Raw genomic sequence first — 23,236 nt, forward strand, 5'->3', positions numbered from 1 at the left:
GTCAACAATGATACCTACCCTACTTATTTGTCATTTTTTCATTCTAACAGGAAATGGAATTACAATCATTTGTCCAGACATCCCATATCCATGGAAAAGAGCAGAGAAATATAAAAATGGTTAAATTAATTTCATCAACAAAATAATAGTAAGCAGAGGGGAAATATTAAATATACACTCATGGGGTTGACATTCAGATACTTCATGTAAGATTCAACTATTTTAGTGCAGTCCTGTACTTTGTGTCTGTTTGTACTCTTGAAGGAAAATTTTTGAATATGCAGAATTCGTCATTTTTTGATAGGGGACAACAAATACTCCACAAAATATGATACACTATACAAATCATCAATACATGATTTGACAATGGACGCAGATAAAAGTAGATAGAAACAGTTTTTGGGGTCATTCTCTGAACTATGTAAATCAAAGACTCTGTATTTTCACATATTCTCCATGGGAATGGACGTATTCTGGTAAGTGATTCTAAAAATGGCACTCAATGTCACAACATCAAAATGTTGACAACTTAGGATAATGAATGTCGTCTTCTCCTTAAATTTTTGGCATCCTGCATTTGAGATTGCTTTGAAGGTGTACCCTGACCCCTTGAATTGCTACGAGTAAAGAGATTCATTTTGCTAAATTTCTTTGAGAATGAGTTCATAAACTTGTTAGAGCCGGACTTTTCCATGTCTTTTTTCATACAAACATGCTCCTTCTCAAGATCATTCAATCTCATCCGCATCCGGGCTATCTCAAGTTTGAGCTCCCTATTTTCACGTCTTAGAGATGCATAATTATCTTTAGGAGACATTGCAGCACTGAGAACACCACTGCTTACCCTCTGAGATTGATATACTGTTGTTGGTTCTCCATCTGCATGAGAACCAGCCAGTGCATTTCTTAGACGTAATTGTTCAAAGTAAAGCACCTGAACAACGGCTTGGACAGGAAGGCGCTCATTCTGTGCTGCATGTGCACAAGCTTCTTGTGAAAGCTTTTGATAATCAATTAGTTTGCAGAGCTTCTTACGCTCCATATCTATCAATCCTGGATGTGCCTAGAACATAGTTACAAGAGGTAATTATAATTCAATTGCAACATGTCACAAAATGTTAGTATTCATCACCAATTTTTGACATCCTTGTCCTATGATCATATCCAAAAAGCAGTTTTTATAAAGAACAATGCAGTCGATCTGGAAAAGTAATAGAGAGAATTCAGAAAAAACAAAAGATGAAAGTTGCATACTGAAACAAGAAACATAACATTACCTTCAAGTAGATATCAATGGCCCTATATAATCCATCATCCACAACACGTGCATAATCTGGCAAAAGTTCTGCAATCGCTATGAACTTTGACAGCTTGAGGTTTGTATCTGGTGCTATCTCCGCAAGGTAGCCATCAATTAATTTTGCAACTTTTATTATTGCAGTCTGAGATGGAGAACCCAGACCATCAGATTCATACCCAGAATGGGAATCCATGTGATCTTGATTGTCATCTTGTTGCAAAAAGTTCACCAGTATCCGATGAACTATGTCAACATCAAAAAGTGTGTCTCCAGTATGCAAGAATGATGGTATGAGAAGATCATCGAGAATTGCAAAATCCAGTTGTAAGCCAATCCTTCTCTCAAGATCAAGTCTGCAAGCGACAGTTGTGTCAAGCATTACTGCAGTCCGCAGCAAACCAAAAAGAAAACTTATGGGCACTGTATTCTTCTCTGAAGGTAAGAGGCTAACAATAGTCTCCACAAGTATTCTTTGTTCATGCTCCATAGCGGCAGCAGCGTTTATCTTTGACCTTGTGGTTGCATCCCATACACTTTGCTTCTTGCTCAATCCTTTCAGAGAATGCTGTGCATAATGCATAAGTGATGCCCCAATGCTCTCATGCCGAACACCTCTGGATTTCATTGCTGTTATAACTCTCTGATACAAGCCAATAGGAAGGACAGATAGATCTTCAACCCACCAATCACCGGAATTCTTTGGCTGGCCATTACTATGAAGCCGACCCGAACTGCTGTAGTCTAACCGTGAAAAACTTGATGCAATTTGCTCCCTGCAAGCCTTTGAAGCAATTGCATCAATACATCTGCTGACAATTTTTAACTCCTCTGTGAGAGGAAGCAGATTATCACAATTTTGTAACACTTCCAAGGATTTTTCAAGACTTTGGCTCACAATTTCTTCCATATATACTTCAGTTCGCGAGACAAGATTCTCTTCAGCATATTCTTCGGTCATTTCAAGGTATTCAGCTGCACAACATAGGGGAGCCACATTTGATGTGGTGATCTCAAAATTTATGCCATAACAAAACTTTGCAGTGAGTTCAAATGTCTCCGCACCACCAGGTAAACCAGGAAACTCCAGCTTAGAAACATCTGAATCTCTGCCATCTGCTACTAGTTTCCTGATTCGCCCACTTCGTGATACGAGAGGAAACTAAACCAAATAAAAACACAAGAGTAAGATAAGAGTGTTAGAACAAAATAACTTCCTCCTACTGACTGTCATTAGAAGCCATGTAAGATTAATTGATCCTTATGAAAGTCAACATAAACCTATGATAGATACATTGTGCTGAAAAATCAAGATGAACTTTCATAGCACCATTATAATCTGAATCATGAACCTATTATGGAACTAGCTATAATGTCTAAGATTCAGGATCACAATCCTGATATTGCTAATGATTGACGGGCTCAGAAAGCAAAGTAACAATATTATCACACAAGCATGCAAGAACATGTTGTTTCCTTGTTAGTGATGCTTTGTTGTTACAGAGGAAGAATTACCAACTTTCCACCTTAACAGACTCAGCTGCCTAGGATGGGTCAACTTCCAGAAAAGGGTTATAATTACATTTGGGTAAAGATGCCAAGACCAAAATCTATTCCACCAAAACCAAAACCATGCGGCAAAGACTTAGTTAAAGTTATTAGAACTGAAATTGGAAAAGCCAAATCACAAACCAGACCGAAACCAGGAAGAAAGCTGGATTTAATAACAGTAGACTAAAAATACAAAAAATATTCAAATTTCAATGAATTTTATATTATCATGTACATAAATGTAAATCAAGCCGTCTGACATCAAATATCCAAGGTTTGTTCATGTATATAGCATGTAAAGGTGAATATAGCAAAATGGCACCAAGTGTGATAAATATCTGAAACAATGTATGTAAACATTGGAGCTTTAAATGGCATCTAAAGCAGTGTTGCTGACATATGCATCAGCAAAAAGTCAGCAAAGGGTCCAGAAAAGCAAACTATAATAGAAATCGGGAAAATATCAGTAAATTTTGGCAAGCATTGGCAAATTAATTAAAATTATAAAAAAAAAAACAAACAAACAAAAAATATTCATTTTTTTCAATATTTTTAACATCTAAAGCAACAACAACATCAAATAAATGGATTGCCACATAAATATGAAAACAGAACCAATATATAAGATGTATAAGATGTCTAGTGGTACATTGCACATCAAGACTGAATCATGTCCTGAATCCTAAGACCCAACTCAGCCTCAAAATATCAACAAAAAATATAATAAATGTATCTCATCATCATGAGTCATCTACAATGAAATTAGATACATAAACTAGTGATTTCTTCTGCCACTTTTACAACCAAAGGTAATGTCTTTTCCTCTAGAGGAAGAAGGCCCTAGGGCTGGCATTGGATTTTGATGTCCTCTAGAAGGAGGTAGACTTTAACATCCTCTACCAGTGCCCATGCTACTGCAAGTCCAACTCACTCTGTCTGAGTCCCTTGAGGTGGTGTTGTCGCCTCCTCCTCCTCCTATACCTCTCTCCCCCAACTATCTCCTCTAGTGCCTCCTCTAACCAATTGGGAAATGATTCCATGTCAAGCCTCTAGGTCTCAACCCTCCATGCAGCAGTGGTGTCAATCCCATCCAATAAGATAGCATCCACATCAAGTGGTTTCTAAAGTTGCCACATCCACAATCACATATTGTAGGAGACATATACTATGTCATTAAGGCACTAGGGCTCCAACTTGTACTAAATTAAAATTAATATTTATAATACATATTAATTAGAGGTGACAAGGCATAAAAATAAATTATAATTCATAATGAATTCAAAAATTTAATTTAAATTTTTAACTTGTTGCACTTCTTGGCATATATTTTTTCCAAATATGATCCAATTGCGCTTGAATCTGGAGGAGCTACATATTTGGCTGAGCATCCGAATTGCAAAGCTTTTGGAGATTGGGTACCCTTCCACCATAGCTTATCTACCAAGCATATACAACAAATAAGAGAAACATAAGAAAAACATTGATAGTTGAAAGTTGAAAGTTGAAACTCGAAACAAAGTTTGAAGAGATGATGAAATTTGAAACAAAAGCTCACTTAGCAATTTGGTCTTCCTATCCTGGATAGTCATGCTAAAGCCATATGTTCCATCTATCATCCTATATATCTCCATTTCTTTAGAAATCTCTAAATGTTCTTGAGAAGATGGCACCATCTTCTGAACACACGTGAGAAATCCATTCAAAGCTTTTGGAGATTGGGTACCCTTCCACCATAAGCTTGTTTGCCAAGCATATACAACAAATAAGAGAAACATAAGAAAAAAATTGAAAGTTGAAAGTTGAAACTCGAAACAAAGTATGAAGAGACGATGAAATTTGAAACAAAAGCTTACTTAGCAATTTGGTCTTCCTATCCTGGATAGTCATGCTAAAGCCATATGTTCCATCTATCATCCTATATATCTCCATTTCTTTAGAAATCTCTAAATGTTCTTGAGAAGATGGCACCATCTTCTGAACACACGTGAGAAATCCATTCATCACCACAACATCAAATCTAAAACAACAGGAGTTAGAAAATGCAAGGTTGAGGTAGATCCCTACAGCATGAATGGGGCTACTGAGTGTATTGTTTCATCGCTCATCAATCATTCTCCAGAGTCCATATCAAAACTCACTTCTCAAACCCATCATCCCTCTTATCCTCATAAAAGGTATGTATGGCTTCTTTGGCCCTATCCATGGCCTCATACAAGTAGCCCATTATAGGCTTGTCTCCATCAACTAACAAAAAATCCTTTACCAAAGGTTTAGTAACAACACACACGTCCTCCACTCTTGCCCAAAAGCTCTCCTGATATGGAACTAGCCTGTATATGGCCTCCCATTCCAATTTGCGGCAAAAAGATAAATCTCGCCACTCCTCCAAAAGAAACATTCTCTTCACATGCCACATAAAAGTAAAGAGAGATTGAAGAGATATGAAGCTAGTGGCCAACCGTGTAATGAAAGATGCACCAACTCCTTGTTATTGGTGAATCTTCTCATCACGCTAACACTGATGCATGATTATATATGAATTTTGTTATGCTCGTGGATGATTTGACAACATACCTAATACAAGGAATTTTCCCTATATCCTCTAACATGAAATTAATACAAATTGCAGCTCAAGGTGTCCAAGACAACATTGCCTGTTATGACTTGGACAGCATTCAGTGGCCCCGCCCCTAAATGAACAGGTCCAACAACTCACATAATAGTTATGCATCTTTAATATGTGCAGATGCATCAACAGATTTAATCCACATTATCCCCTTGGGACAATTAACCATGAAGTTAAGAAAGGCCCTTCCCTTCTAATCAGTCCAACCATCTGTCATCACATTGCATCCTATGTGCTCTCGTGATGCCTTCTCTACTCTAGCAGTGCAATCAACATTTTCATTTTGAAAAGTAGCCCCAGTCAACTCATCATAGGAAGGGAATTTGTACCCCAGGCCAACAATAGCAATAGCATCAAACATAAACTAGTAGAATGGATTGTTCTTGGCAATGTTGAAAAGAAAGTTACTCCATAGCAATCACCTACCCACTAGCTTATCAACTTCTTCCTTCTCCTTTTTTTTGAGCACCGCCCAGATAGAAGGTTTTGCAGCAGGTGTGGCTCTAGGAGCAAAAAAAGATGGTGTAGATGAGGGGTTGGCTATTGTGGAAAGTGATGTTGAAGAACCACCCTCACTTTTTCCCCCAACTCCTCCCTTGCAACTTGACTTTTCAAAGCTTCCTTGTTCTCTTTGGTTGCATCCTTATCTTGTAGTGCTTTGGTGGAAATCCAAGTTGCACGATATGGGGAAAGGGTACGAGTTTCCGAAGCGGGTACGGGTACGAAACGTGACCCCTCCACATTTTGGAAATGGGGAAATGCGATATATATATATGTGTGTGTGTGTGTGTGTGTGTGTGTGTGTGTTAGCCTGTTAGGACATTTAACTTTTAAGAAATGTTGTGCAATCATAAGATATACATGATACATAATAATTTATTACATTATGATTAAATTGTCCAATGTCAATGCATAAATTACAAGTCTCTAAATTCACATCACATTTACACATGAAAAGACTTGTTCAATTCGTGTGATGAGGGAATGAGGCGATAGACTTTTTATAACTTGCACGAGCCATCTAGAAACATCCAAAAAATATCTTAATCGCCAAATAAAATAATAAAAACGAATAAAAAAATCACTTTATCACTAAAACGTGGTCGTACAACCTTGAAATGCGTTTCAGGCCAACTGGACCAGGTTTCAACCTCGTGAAACGTGCCAGTATGGCCTAAAACGCGTTTCGAGGCTATACCAAATGAATTTCAGTGTTTTGGTTTCGTTTTTGGCCAAAAACACCCTCTGGCCCAACGTTTCTTGCAACATAGATGGAAATACGAATCATTTTTGGACCTGCTTCTAAAAAAAGTTCTACATCATGTTCAGAAATTTGTGCAAGGTGGAATTTCAATCAAGAGACTCCCCCCATCATATGCTTCCCACACAACTTACAATTCAAAGTTTGTCATCCCCGCCACCCGTCTCAAGTTCAGCATATTCCCACATAGGGTCCAAATTTCTCAACATTGTTAATCTTCAACATAATGATTAAACCTAGGGCAAAAAGATTAAAAAAATTAAAATCAACATTCTTAGAATCAAAATACAAAAAATGGATAAAAAACACAAAAATAAATGATACATAAACAGAAGATCTCCTGCATTCCAATAAAAATTTAAGGAAAAAAGGGAAAATTGATCGGCATGCAAAACCTGTGAAAATTTTGTAAAAGCCAAAAGAAAAAAAGAGGCGGTGGACACACCTACAAATATACCACCAGCTATGGGAATTTGGGAAACCCTTCCCACTCCACAATAAATTGATGACGGCAAACAAAACAAACTCTCTCCCTAGGTAGAGGAAGGAAAACTAATGGGCAATGGAAACCCCATGAAAAGTCTTTAACAAAAAAAAGAAAAAAGGAAACAAAAAACAGTGGAAATTGATGCTCATACCCACAAATGTGTCCATGGTTTAGATAAATCAATCCCCACTCCAAAAAACACAATGATGCAAAAGGAAAATTGTGTCCTCCTCCTTGACTCAAGCAAAACCGGTCTCCTCCCCTTTTGCTCTCCAAACTCTTCTTTCTGTTTGCAAAATGAGTCAAAAAGACCCAAAAAAGACCACTTAAAGCACCCCTATCTTCACCTTGGCAATTTTTTGGATCATATTGTGATTCTATCATGATTTCCACAATATTATTGCAATTTTTTTGGCTGGTAAAAAATCACCAAATTTTACTACTGATAAAATTGATGAATGGTAAAAATCACAACCACAATATTTTCAGAACTTTGTCGCGATGTTCATAACACTGCTCTAGAGTCCAGCAAAATCATTAGAAAACAAATTACTATAACATATTCATCAAAATCATCTTCTAGGCCACAACAGCAAAGATGAAGGAACTTCAGACAAGATAAGATGAGATGGTGCCTACCACTAGAAGGTAGACCGTAGAATCTCCAACAATTTGATGGCTCTTGTATTGCTCATCATGACATAGGAATCACACAACCATTTATTATGCTAAAATCTTAAAATCCCCCAACCAATTAGAATTAGAGAGTGGTGGTTGCATTGTTTTATTTCATACAGTGATGAAACCTTGAAATACTGAAAAACTCTTGAGTCTGCTAAAACTGGAAAACTCACCACTTCCTCCATATGAGGACTTAGGAGTCTGAAACCACTACCAAACATCTTGAAATAGGAGTTCCAGTTTTAACTTTTAATATCCAAAATTTAAGCTAATGTAGATACTTACCTTATAAGTTAATGCAGATATCCATTCATCAACTTATTTATAAGGTAAATATCAACATTAACTTCACAAATTTGATAGTAGCAGTTTGGTCTTCCTATCCTGGATCGCAAGCTATCATCCCCACCAGTGAAACAACACCCCATTGGCTCAAGAACATGTGAAATTTTTACCAAGCAGAATGGGAAGAATCAATCCTCCAAAAAAAACAAGCTCTGACTAACCAAGCACTTGAGAAAAGTTACAAAACAGTCTGATAAAAAATATAAATTGCCATGGAAAATGTTCCAAGAAAAACTTACATATAACCTTTAAATATCAATATTTATTATTTAGTGCCATATTACTTATGGACCATGGTTCATATTTGCAACACATACTACAAGGAACCATACAGATTCTTAAAGCATACAGCCTGCATTCATATTCCACAGATAGGTACTTTATTGACTCCTTTTTCCAGCAGAATGTTTCTTTTTCTTGATAGATAAAAAGGTAGTTATCTTAATGGGCCTCTGCCCACATCTCCCTTTAGGTTACCCCACTTTGAAAAAGATTATAACCTTAACCTTTTGTTTAGATCTGAAATATTTCTAGTAAATTATCTATCTTTCTGCCCACATGCTTTCTAGGTTTGGCCATTTAGAGATCCAGACATCAATAATTTCTAGTCTTCCTGCATAGCTAGTCTTGAGACGCATCTTTTATGCTTACTTTTAAACCTACAACAAGCTTTCTGTCTCTAGAGTTGTTCAAGCATTTACCTACGCTGACACTGTAAAAGTAAATCCCTTGAATGAAATTTCTACACAACATTCCAATCCTACCCTTGCAAGAATGTTTTTCGAAGCTCCATCTAAATTTATCTTTAACACCCCATCCTGTGGTCAGAGCTAGTTAACTTTCTTCAAGATCTTGATTTGAAATTTACCCAATCATGTACAATGTTGGTGGTTTGTTTCCTATTAAATTAACTGACTTTTGTCCACCTTCATTTCCCATGAAATTGTAGTTGCAGACAATCTCCCAACAAGAGCTAATCACTTGTCTTAGCTTCATTCTTAAAGAATCTTCTATTCCTTTCTAGCCATAGGTTCCAATGTATGAATGATGGACTGATTTTCTATGCACATTTCATACATTTGACTTCAAAGCAGTTGTAGATAACCCTCTGATCACTTGAACCATCTTTTTTTCATATCTCCAACGTGATTTATTGTTCTGAAGACATTTTTCTAGATCTACTGGGCATAAATACATACGAACGAACAAATATTACAGACCTACATAAGATCACTAATGAAAACAGAACCAGCACTCTGCATCTTAAACACATTAAAGATGGCTTGCTTATGAAGAAAAAGAAACTATATATATATATAAACACACACACACACACACAATTAAAAGTATAAGTGAAGAGGTAAGCCCATCTCCAAACTAACTGCCCTACTTTTAGGACTGATTTTCTATGCACATTTAGAACATTTTACTGGTTGTAGATGACCCTTTGATCAGTTGAACCAAATTTTCTATTAGATATAAATTGTCATTGATGGAAAATTGATGGAAAAGCATAGATGGTTGCAAGCAGATTGATAAAGGAACAGAGATTTTGGAGCCATTTTCAGCATTGCAGATCATCTCAAGTGCACTTGGAAACTGCTCAGATGGATAGAGCTCTGAAAGGGCTTTCCAACGGTATGTTGAAGTCTGTAAAAGGCTTCCTGGATCAAAAGTTAGTGCAGGTCAAAGTTCAGCACTTAAAAAGGTTAAAATAGTCAAACTAGTCATGGTTCCAAGTCGGAAAGATTCCTAGTTGGGCCTAGATAGAACTCGACCCCCAACCTAGTCGGGCCTTCACGCAAGCTAAGAGACGGGATAGTCATGATCGCCACAAAAGAAATAAGCTTCGACCCCTGACTCCCAACCATGTGAGACCCAGTCGGGCCTTCAGCCTAGTTGGAAGTCGGGAGCAAGTGTAGAAGTGCAGCAAAGGAAATTCTCCGATGCCCAGCCTGTTCCAATGTTTTTAATTTTATAAGAAATTCAATGAAAAACCAAGGCACAAGACCACTCTTCATCTATACGAGTTGACACCATGGACCAACCAGGAGAAGACACTTGGCGTGATTTTATTGGTCAACAGACATGACAGGGAAGCATAGTTGGAGCCACAGTGGCACATGATGTCAGCATGACATAAGCACATGTGACATTGCAGTATGGACTAGAGGACATGTGGCATGCATTTTCAGCATTTTTAAGTGGCCAAGTGGGCCGAATATGAGTGACACATGTCACCACTCAGAGGCCGCCACATGGCATGAATGACGCAAGGATGACATCAGCAAGATGATGTGGCATAAATGTTGGCTAGTCAGGCCTCCACGCTAGTCGGGGACAAATGTTGAAAAACTAGGGCTAACCTCCGACCTCCCGACCTACATTGAAAGTCGCACCCAGGGATTTGTTTTACGGTGTTTTTCAGTATTAATGAATTTTGGTCGATAGAGAACAAAACTTCGTAGAGCATCAACCTCGTTCAACCCCCGACCTCATTGGGGCTTCGTCACAGTTCTAGGTCGTATGGGTGAAGGTGCTCTAGCAGTTGAAGGAGAATAACAACAATCAGTGGAATTAGCAAATTATGCTATATTTGGTAGTTTACTAAATTTCGAACTGCAAATAAAAGCTCTGCTAAAACCTATAAAATTCCAAAACTGCAAATTTGGACAGTTTAACTCAAAATTTCTTATAGAGACAGGAGAGTAGAATTTGAAAACTTCAAAACCACATTCAGAAGACTTAATAGAAGTTGTAGACAAGTTAAAAATATGAATTCATGCAAGCTAAAGAGCTTAACTTAACTCAAAGTTCAAAAACTAAAATTATCAACTCAATTTCTATATAAGCAGAGTCAAATTTGCACGAAGAGAGGAATTAAGGTGTGTTCAGAGGTTAATATTGTCGGTGTTGTTGGTGTGCATGGTGCTTTTGATCAGTGATTAGAGATTGTCGAAGGTGATTTGGTCGTGATTAAGGAGGAAATTATTTGTTTTATGAAAGGAAGTGGCCTTCATGATTTGAGTTTGAAAATGAAATGAAAGATGAAACAAGGAGGTCACACAAGTGGTAGCTTGCAGTTCATGGGTTGTGTAGCTCCTTCCAATAGTGGCTAGTAAATTGTCAGGGGTTATATCTCCTTTCAGTAGTAACTAATAAACTCAAGGGTAGTTGCTCCTTTCAGTAGTAGCTGATAAACTAGGTAGTAGCTTCCTTCTGGTTGCAGCCAGAGAACTTCGTAACAGCAAGTAAAAGCTTGTCTTTGTGAAAGTAATTGAAGAAAAGTATGAAGAATCTACGTGTTATTTGTACTTCTTGTGTAGATTCTTGTGATGCTCATATGAATAGTTGCTGAAGGGTTTATTGGTGTCCTAGTATTCTTTACTAGTGAAAAAGTGTTGAAATTCCCACAATTCACTACCCCCTCTCCCCCCCTCTCAATATTGTCCTGGTTTCTAACATTTTCTTGATATCTCCACTATGATTTATTATTCTGAAGACATTGATCTAGATCTACTAGACATAAATATATATGAGCAAACAATTATTACAGACCTACATAAGATCACTAATGGAAACAGAAGCAGCATTATGCATCTTAAACACATTAAAGATGGCTTACTTCTGAAGAAAAGAAGAATCTCTCTCTCTCTCTCTCTCTCTCTCTCTCTCACACACACACATATATATTAAAATAAAGGCAATTAAACAATTAAGTGTGGAGGTAAGCCCATTTCCAATCCAATTGCCCTACTTTTCTTCTGTTACAACTCAAATAACCACAGTGGACCATAAGACATGTAAAGACACCTACAACAAAATTTACTTGCATCTCTTGGAAAATAATAATTCTATCAAGTTACGTCAAACAGGGAAACACTATGGTTTTGTGAAGTGAGTGCAACTTTTAGAAATGCCACATTCAAAGTTATAAAAATTGGGGAAAAGACAATATTACATAACAGTGTGTGTGTACACACACACACACACACAGTAGTATATATGATTCAAGTCACCTTAAATTTGTAACACTTTCAAAAATTTAGGAAATAAGGAAATGTCATGTGTACGTGTATTTTTTAACAAAAAATATTTTATATAAACAAAAAAAATATTTACAGTCATGACTTGAAAGAGAGTCTCCATCATTTATTTACAATGCCGTCTCCAGTGTACTACAAAATTTGTGATACATAAAAAATGTCACCTAAAGCTACTTTCACATTACACCTTCTAGATCTAAAGTGATATTTCATAACCATTACTATTAAATGCACAAAAACAAAACACATAAGAACCGCTACATTTTTTTTAACTGTCATTGTCTAAGTTGATGACTAAGGGCTCTATGTTGTTGGGTTCCAAGTCACTAGAGAACTCTTTTGCATCTTCCCACAAGCGGTCAGGTTTGGTTGCTTCACTTTTATTAGGTAAAGCCCTCTTGACTGACTAGGCATGCAGATTCAAGACTACTAAAATTTCACCATTCATCTCTACATCCTCAACTAGGGGACTGTTGTCGCTCAAAATGTATAAGCACCGCGACAACAACTCAGAGTAGGGGTTGTCACCTTGATCCCTACTCACTTCATTTTAGCTCTCCTAGACAAGCTATGGGGGGTAGTCCCTAAAGATAGATGAAAGAGGGAAAACTTGTTGAAGCAACAAGTCCTAGGAGATCAAAGGGCAAGATCACTACCTCTCCAGACAACTTGAATTATAATGAATTGGCAAGTGTTTTGTTAAATGAGAAAAATATATCTTAACAAGATGAAGCAATTAAGAACAATGAGGCAACAACAAGATCAAAAAATATAGACCAGTGCCTAACAAACAATGCTCAAAGTAGATTATAGAACATGTTCAATGATGAAGATATTTCAAGCTAGAAGATAAGTAATGCTGCAAGGAAATGTTAGTAAGATAACAAGATCATAGATAAGGACAATTGTAAGGAAAGTAAGTTTGTCCTCTGAAGACAGGAACAATAATGTAACGTGTGCAATTCACGATTTCCAATTACCAATGATCAAGTATGAGAATGGGATGACCAAATTTAGGATTTACTTCAGTATGAAAAAGTGTTCCAATATTAAATCAAGATACCACTAGTTAACCAAGATAATGATATCCAATCTTTATTGTGCTTTATCCTTTACTTATTTGATTAGACAAATCAGAACAAGAGAAATCTTTAGAATTATATGAGCACAACTAAATAAAGATGGATGAGATTGCTAACCAGTGATTTTACTATGCAATGAGATTCTAATGAGAGCAGAGAACCACAGAGGAAAAGGTTAGTATCCAAACCAGAAAAGAAATAAGAAAGGAGGTTCATTCCAATACTAATGCAGATATCAATATGTTGTATATAAAATGGCACAATGATGCATGAGAAAACCAATAAGGGACTAATGAATGCATCAGAGTTTAAGATATACCAACATTAGTATAATGTCAAGAAATCCGACTGTTGTAGCCTATTGCCAAGAATATATCAATCCATAGATACCAAAATTCAATAACCAATTAAAGCAAAAGTGCAATCTGATGTGAGTCTCTAGATGATCCAATCAGTCCACCAAATCACTTTTCAATTGATCACTGAATGCAAGAGAAGTTGAACTAATGATCTAGCTTCAAGCTTAGTGCAAAATGCAAAGGTAATATATCATTGTAATGACAGGATCAGACCTATATCAGACCTCTAAGAAAGAAGTATATCCGACTTCTAACAGTGAAATCAAGTCACCCGCATATTCATGCCAAACACTTACAGTTGATCCTCCAAGACAAATGGTGATAATTGATCACTAAATGAAAGAGAATGAGAACTAATGATCTAGATTCAAGCTTAGTGCCAAATGCAAAGGTAATATATCACTGTAATGTCAAGATCAGACCTATATCAGAGCTTTAAAAAATAAGTATATCAGACTTCTAACAATGAAATCAAGTCCCCCGCATATGCATGCAATGGTAGGCAAACACTTACAGTTGATCCTCCAAAACAAATGGTGATACCCCTGCAATTTCAGATCTAACTTCCACAATTTAATATCAGAATTTTGTAATGAATCCATTGTAAGATCAGAGAAATAAGTTGGTTGTGGCTTGTTTAACAAGTATATCAGACGTCTAACAAAGACAGATCAGTTATCAAAATGTGATGAGAAAGAAAGCTGATGAACTGTAAAAAGAAAAGAAGGTTGATGTAAAGACCTTATATGCTCAGAAAACACCACTGGAATAATGCAACCAATCACTGTAATAATACTATCAGTCACCCAATATCAAGATTTATCACTGAAGAAGCATAAAATAAGAGCCAAAACACTTAGATTATTGTTGTGATAATTATGCAGTGATTTTTTAATGTGTTTTCAGACTTATTATTATATGTTTAAAACATGAGATTAAAGTATGTGATGAATGTGCCTCAGATCTGAAGTATGGGCAACCAAAAAGGATATAATGGAGAGCAACATAAGGCAGATCTGGCAGCGGCGGGGATTAAATGAAAGGCTTAAGGGTTGTCGCAGAGGGAAGAGAAGCTGCTATAGGCAGCGGAGGGGGAGAAGGAGATTGCGGGAGCCAACAGCGGATGGGAGAAAGGAAGTAAGGAGGAGTTGCGCGAGGCCTCTAGGGCCCTTAGAAAAAATTAAACACAAACCCTCGCCCAATACTTAAACTTCGCTTCCATATTTGTGTATTTGCCGCAAAATTGATCTCAAAATTAATGAAATCTCAGATCTGAAATTTTCACTAAATGATCTTATCGTTTAATCCCTACAAACAATATTTGAGACAAGATCTTGCCCTCCAAGGCCTAGATCTGTCTCAAAACTCCAAAGTTTCCTTGAAGAATTTCATATCTACACCTGCACAAATGAGAAACAAAAGAACAAACCCCAGATCCCGAATATTTACAAAATAAAATCAAAACCCAAAACCTAGATGTTAGAAATTCAAAATTATCCTACAAAAAATCTCAAATCTATACAAATAAAATACAGATCTATTAGATCTGAGAAGTATGAGTTTGACTCCGCTCCCAAATTTGTAGATTCAAACTCTCTCTAGCCAGGTCTATATATTTAACACAAATTATAAACGATGATTAATTTAAAAAATGAGGTACTAGCCCCAAAGATCTTGCAAAAGAAAAATCGTATGATAAATCTAGGAATTTAGATCAAGAAAGTTCTTCAGATCTTATGCCTTGGGAGTCAACTGATCCACCCGAGGACTTCCCCAAACACCCAATTTTTTAAATTCAAATGATTTTTGCATACTTTAAATTAAACTGTTAGATTAATAGAGACATAAAATAACAATGTAATTTTTCTAGAATTAGAGATACCTGCTAACTCTATTAAATTAAAATGTTATTTTAAACCCAATAAACTATGCAAGATACCTGTGCAATAGATTATTCTTCAAAGGCTATTAACCAGCAATTTATAAAAAAAATAATATTCAGTAGAACATTAAAAACAATATTACCATAAGATGCAAGAGAAGAACACCACTATCAATGTAAACCCCAAAAACTTTGCGTTATTATTATTCCAGAAAAGATTACAAGAGAGCTTAAAGAGAAAGTACACGATTCAGATATTGGATCCTTTGTGAGACAAATGACCTCTAATTTATAGATAAATTCTCCAAACGGCTAGTTGATTTGATCCCCATCAAAGTAATTTTTACCGTTGATAAAGATTTAATTATATTTTAATCTCCACAGTTGAAATATTTATTTTTTGAGGAATTTTCGAAATTTTCTTTTAATTCCTCTTTAATTGGCTCAAAATTAATTATTTTGATCTAATTTTTTCAAAAAATTGACTTTGACTTAACCACCAAGGCCTAAGGATCCAAAATTTCTTGAAATTTTCAATACTCTTGGTGGGAGACCTCCAGTAATAAACTTTGCTTGGAGAATTTATTTTTCCTAAGACTTAATTTTGACTCTAATTAATTGGATTTCTGACTTAGGACTTTTAATTTATTTTTGCCAAAAAATTTAATTAATTGATACATGAGGGGATTAATAATTTTTTCCAACCCTCTAATATTTTAGCACCATGGCTAAAATATTATTTACATAAGATAATAACAATTAACCCATGAAGGGGGAGTACCCATTTGTTATAAACCCTCAATTATTTACCCAATTCTGCGACTCAATATAATCTAGTAGACCAAGTGATTTGTAATATATTAATTTAGCCAATTAGCTAAAATTATTCTTAAATCACTTTATAGAAGACTCGACTAGAACATCAAGACTTACCAAAGATCTTGATGACAAAATCCACTTTAGCTTTGGAGTGGGGCTGAAGGGAAAAAATTTGCCAATCATTTGTGTTTATAAACACAGATGAGTCAGTGAAATAAAAAACCTCCTATGATGAAAATCATCATCAAAATAATAGTTTTACCTAGGTTGTTACATACATTATGGTCTTACTAAAATCATTTACATTACAAACATGCAGAATGGGTTTACAAATTTGACAAATTGTCGATTGAAGATGAATCCTAGATGATCTGAACACTAGAACATGATGAAATCCATTTGCGAAAAAATGGGTGTACTGTTATAGGGTAGTTGACATGGAGTGGTTAACAGGGACAACAAGCTCTGTTTAGTATTATTTCCTGCTGTCCAAAGCACTCAACAATATTTCTTTCTGGCTAAGAAGCAGGCATCAACAGCCATAGTATACTATTGATTTTCTCCAGATTGTTGGTTGTGCGCACGTATATTGTCTCTATTCTCACTTCTCACTCAATCTCTAATTAATTGCTTGATTTTCCTTAAAGGCAAGCTCAATGATGAAGGCCTTCGTTGCATGGTCATCGGATTTTTTTCAATGAATTTTAGGGAGTCCATAACGCTTTTCAACCACTTCCACTTGTCTTGTAGAATTCTATCACTAAGCTCAACTTGGAAAAATTCAAGAGTGACACCAAGCCTAATCTCGCTCCCACAAATTGTAATAGACAAGCAGTGGTGGGCAACCGCAGTGATTGGAGTGCCAAAGGGATGACCATTGTTAGAGTGGTGCTTATGCCAAATAGAGGAAAACAAATGAGGAAAGTTGTGGGACTAGGGAACCAATTTTTAAGATGTTCCCTACCAACGACTTAAATAAGTGCTCTGGACAGGGAATGTGATGCAACATCTTTGCAACCTTAGGGAGTGGTGAGAAAGTGTGGGGAAGTGTAGAAAGGAAGGGCAAGATAATGGCATATTACTCCATAAGGATAGATTCGAAGTCCACGGCTTCAAACCAGTCCTGTACAATAAGACGATCTTAGGAAAGAAAAAATGGTGACTAGTCTTCCTTTTGTTTCTTGCATAGATGGTGGTAGTTATTGTGTTCCCGGTAGACATGATTGGGACAATTTTGCCAAGAATGCCTCTTGGCACATGTTAGCCTCCTTGCAACTTGTTAATAGCGATTTGTGTAGTCCACTTCCTTTTTCTTTTCAATCTGGGCTCAAGCACTTAAATTTCATGGATGGCTTCTCCAAATGCAATGTCTTTATTTTCTCAAAACTTAAGAGTGAAGTTGCTTTTATGTTTTTGGCCTATAGGGCCTTTGTAAAAAACCAATCTAAACATCAACTTCAGAAGTTAAGAACAGATAATGGGGATGAATGTGTAACAACAACTACCAACTACACTACATGGGACATTTAGATGCAACATACCATTCCATACACACCACAACAAAATGGTGTTTATAAGAGAAAGAAACACACATTAAAAGAAATGGCCAATTGTATGATCCAATCATTTATCATTTTGGGTATAAGCATAGTTATATGCACTCCCACAAAGGCTTTAAGAGATATAACACCGCAGTAAACAAGAAATAACATTAGAGTAAGCCACTTTTGTGAGTTCGGTAGTGAAGTTTAGGCTCACATTCCTGCAAAGAAAAGGAAAGATTTACCACCTAAGAGTGAGAAGTGCATTTTTGTTGGATAGCCAGAAGATGTAGAAGGTTATACTATATAGACTTCTTTAAACTCATTCAACAAAAAATATTATTAGGAGAGATGTCAAGATTGATGAAGGTCTCTTGGCCTGCAAGCCTAATTCAACATTTGTGACATCTTTGACCTATGAGCCATCTTCGACGAATGCGCCATCTTCTATTTCCAACTTTTATCCCAATGCTCATACTATGATTTCTCCCTTAAATGATCATGGTAATGCAAATGAAAATGCACCTCCACTTGCTCACCCTCCTCAAATTGAGTCCATTGAATATGAATCTACACTACCACTACAACCTCCTAAATGGGTTTGTGTAACACGAGAAGTGGCCAACAATATTTTAGGTCAATATCATACACATTCATAGTTCAAGTAAACCCCATTTCTTTTGGCTCAAGTTTTAGAGACTTATGATCAAAAACATTTGTAGAAGCTTCTAGCCATCTAGAGTGGGATACAACAATAAATGTCATTCTTTAATGGCAAACAATACTTTGGATCATGTCCCTCCTCTTAAAGGAAGAAAAATTGTCAAATATAAATGGGTGTACATAACTAATTATGCATCAGATGTAAGTGTTGAAAGACAATAAGGCCCCATTGGTTGTCACATGGTTTTCTCAAGTAGAAGAAATTGACTATACTAAAACCTTTACCTTTATAGCCAAAACGAATTCCATCCACCTTGATGCAAACCTTAGCAATGTTTCAAAACTCCGACTCCGACTCTGACTCGGCCAAGGGTCAACTCCGACTCCAACTCGGTATCGACTCGGCCAGCTCGATTTCAATGACTTGGTCGTTGTAAAAAATACATTAAATATTTATTTTTTATAAAAACACATAATTTTAAAGATTTTCATTCATGTTTCCAAACACACAGCATTAGAATATAAATAGAAGACAACATATGATCAAAGTAGGCTCATGAATATATCCATTATATCAAAATGGCACCCAATGCACTGTCCAATACATACATGATGATGATATAGAGATCAAAACAAAAACACATAACCAAGGACACTAGAAATGGCCTCTACAACAAAAGTTTGTGGCCAGTACTACTGCCGCTTGCTAGAGTTGCCAACATCATCTGGCTCAGTGTTAGTTGGGAACGGGAGCCAAAGCGGGGAGCGGGAGCAAAAATGGGAGCGTGAGTGACATTTTCAGAAGCTCCCGATTTGGGAGCGAATCCCAGAGGAGTTCAACAACCAATGTCACTAACATCAAGGTACATAGAGGCATTGGTGCTCTTGATTAAATACGAGTTCCATACCCTAATACATGACAAAATTCAATGGAAACATTGCAATCCCCCAATCCTGAAATCCTGAAAAACTGATAAGTCTGCTGGATTTTGAATGAAATCTAAAATTCTACTTTCTCCATATGAAATCCAATGAGGCTGGAACCACTCTCAAACATCCTGAGTCATTTCATGGTAATGTTAAAAATTTAAGTAAAAGTGACGATCTCCTTAATCTTCATTGTGACATTCTCCTTAATCTTCATGTTCATCCTTTTACTTTAAGAACTTAACATTACCATGAATAGCATATCAATACTAGGGGTCAGAGTCAGACAGGGAAGCCCAAGGAGTCCCCAAAAATGAAATTTCAAAAAAAAATGTCGCTGAAGTGACTTGACCGGCCGCTGTTACCGAGCCGACCGAGTTGGCTCGGACTCAGCGGAGCAAGCCGGGTTGTTATCGAGCCGACCAAGCCGTTAGCCAACTTGGCCGGCTCTGTAACAACCCGGTCGACCGGTCCAATTCAAAGGCCGAGTCGACCCGGTTGGGCTATGACTCGGACCAACTCGACCGAATTGGAGTCAAAACGGCCGGTTTTTAAAACAGTGGCCCTTAGAGCTTCACATAAATGAAAGGTCCACAAAATAGATGTTAAATCTGATTTTTCTTGCATGGGGATTTCCAAGAAGAAATCTACATTGAACAACCTCCTTGTTTGTCACCTTAAGAAATCTCTCTATGGCGTCAAGCAAGCTCTTCCAGCCCTATATTCTAAAATGCATAGTCATCATCTTGACACCACCTTCCCTAGCTGTCATCCTGATTGCAATGTCTATACCAAAAAAATAGGTGACCATCTCAAGATACTTGTTCTCTAAATTGATGACCCTAAACTCACTAGTAGTGACCACAAACCTTTCACCCACATGTGAAATCCAATCTTATGAAGAACTTTCATATGACATTATTTCTTGGCTTCCAATTCTTGCAAAGCAAGGAAATAAATTCCCTTTCCCAATCTCAGTATGCATGTGACTTTCGTTGTTGCTTTCACATGGAATATTAAACCAACCCCATCTCTCTCCTAATCCAGAGTCAAACTTGCTACCACCTGTACCATAGTTGAAGCAGATACCACTTTGTAGCATCAGTTAGTTGGTAGCCTTTTGCATTTGACTCATACCTATCATGATATTTCCTTTGTGGTTGGTCTTGCCTAGTATATGCAAACACCCAATAAGAGCCATTAGAAAGCAACAGAGAGGATACTTCGCTACATTTGAGGTACAATTCAATTAGGATATAGTATAATGCAAGGGGAGCTTCTTTGTTGGTTGATTTCACTAATTCCAATTAAGTAACCCTAATGATCATATGTTTATTTCACTTAGGCTAGTAAGTGTTGGAAAATGCAATATGGAAACTAGGCTAATAAGTGTTGGAAAATGCAATATGGCAGCTATCAATCTAAATTTTCCTTATTCTTTAATACTTTCTTGTGAACTTTAATTATCTTCTTGAGTTTCTTTATTAGATCTTTTCATTAAACAAATATCAAGATCAAAACAGTAAAGACAATTGACAAAGATATTAGGCTCCAAGCCAGGACAAAACCCCTCCAGGAGGAAAACCCAAAAAAACACTTCTCTTATAGAATCTACTTCAACTGAGACAACAAATGGCCAAACCCTAGACCAATTCCTCCTCCAAGTACCAAGTTAGCCCTTCAAGAAATCCTTTCAATTAGATCAGATCAGCAAAGCTTGATCCTGCTTCAACTAGCTTCTAGCTACAACTTCAACCCCAGCTTCGTCCCTGCAACTTCGGCCATGCCACTGTTGCAGAAAACCTAATTCGACTCTTTAATAGATCCTCTTTAAAATGATATGTAAAATATTTTAAGAAAAACTTCAAAAGGAAATTGTATACACCCAACATGAAATAAATCATCATATCTTGGGAAACATAAACCTTTTCATCTAAAGTGTTGAATTTTGTAGCTATGGTCAAACTTCATAATCAATGTTTTAGCTCTTCAAATATATGTAATAATAAATCCAAGACATGCTCTTTATGTTGGCTTCAAAAATAGGGAATTTTGAATTTCTATATTTGAATTTTTGGCTCCAAGAATGTCATGTCAGCCTAACCCTTCAGACACACCACTTTGGGTCCATCCAATCACTATATATACCCATTAGACTTCATCAATTGGGAGGCAATCCAGATTACTTATGTTCAAGAAAAAGTTTCTTTTTTGTTCAAGCAAAGGAAGAGAAAGACAAGGGCATATCAAGTTTAACAGGCAAGTCGAGAATTTGGGCAGACCTAATTTCTGAAGCAGTAGTAGACCAATTTCTGAGGTAGTAGGCCGAAATTTCAGAGGTCAATATTTCAGGAGGTCAAATTTGTCTCTGGTTGACCAGGTTTGACTTGGGTGTGGTTGTAGTCAGTTTGACTCTTTTTTTACTAGAAAATTAGATTGTATCCCTTGTTGAATTGAATAATTTCGTGAAGGAAAAGATTGTTGGGTTTTTCCCCCAAGTGGGCTTTCCCAGGGTAAAATATTTGTCCCTCTTGTTTGGCTGTCTCTTTATGATCCTTTTGGCATTTTCATTTCTATTGTTGAGCTCTTTTTTGTAATTACCTATGTTGCCAGGAAACGTGGGTTCGGAGACAGGGACTGGTATGGGCACGTCATTTTTTGAAACAGGGTGCGCAGGTTCGTCAGGGGTATATTATAATTTATATATCTAATATATAAATATCATATTTTATAAATTATAATATATATGAATTTGTATATTTTTCAACTTTAAATTTTAAATATTTAAACATGCACATCATTGAACATTCAACATTGTGAAAATTCTTGAATCTAACACATCAAAAACCCTACTGCCATTACTGTTTACAATCTCCTACTTGTTCATTACATTAACAAGTTATTTAATTGCATAAACATCGAAGTAAACAGTATTGCAGCCTTCACAGATATATAAATCATGCACTGAAGTAAACAGAAACAATAACACAAGGGACACCGTTATTTTTGGACAATCGTCCTCGAAAAAACCCAATTCGAGAAAATCGATGCAACATATGAAGGGTTTCTATTATTAAGCAGATTTCGTGAATACAACTAGGGTAGCAGAAATGGCTCACCCAACAAAGAATATCCTCGGCAATAGTACCTCTATCCGGAGACAAATATTCCGACAAATCAACAACCGGATGATCAAACCCCACAGCGACTCCAATTGTTCCTTGTGCTGGACAGCGAAAGCTGCTCCAAGCACTGCTCTGGAACCGCATCACTCCTTTAGGATCTGCATCTTCCTCTCCTGGCTCAAGATCTGTTGATCAGCTCCCAGTCTACCCAGAGAATCTCCCAGCGCTGCCTCTGAGGTCCTCTGCGTCCTCTGCATCAGCCTCTACGGCCCTCTGCATCCTCTATGTTAGCTCCTTCGTCCTCTACATTAGCCCTTCTTGGGCATGCGCTCTCTCCCAGCACAGCGCTGCCTCTCTGCTATGTATTCTTCGGCCTCCAGCCAAACTGCCCCTCACTGCAACTGATCACTTGCTCGATTTCCTCAGCAAACCTCGCCCCAAAAAATCGAACTCACTGATCTCTCTTGGTGTACCTCCAACTAACCCCCAAGCCTCCTCTTATACTTTTACTATTGATGATTCAACGGCTGAGATTAAGTCCCTA

The 23,236-nt window shown here is 36.9% G+C and overlaps 1 protein-coding gene across 1 annotated transcript in view; it reads right to left on the reverse strand.

Moving 5' to 3' along the window:
- Nucleotides 1-207: 207 nt before the first annotated feature.
- Nucleotides 208-23,236, reverse strand: part of LOC149260982 (Phototropic-responsive NPH3 family protein) — a 118,434-nt gene continuing 95,405 nt past the window's right edge. Inside the window, exons 3-4 of the mRNA XM_089421521.1 lie at nt 1,278-2,459; nt 208-1,063 (exon numbers count right to left, since the gene is read on the reverse strand). Of these exons, the coding sequence (XP_089277647.1) occupies nt 530-1,063; nt 1,278-2,459 (1,716 nt within the window). The 3' untranslated portion in view covers nt 208-529. The remainder of the gene's footprint in view (nt 1,064-1,277; nt 2,460-23,236) is intronic.

The sequence above is a fragment of the Pinus tabuliformis genome, chromosome 6, assembly GCF_031772625.1.
Source record: "Pinus tabuliformis cultivar Carrire ecotype Pingquan chromosome 6, CPIR1, whole genome shotgun sequence".
Lineage (NCBI taxonomy): Eukaryota > Viridiplantae > Streptophyta > Pinopsida > Pinales > Pinaceae > Pinus > Pinus tabuliformis.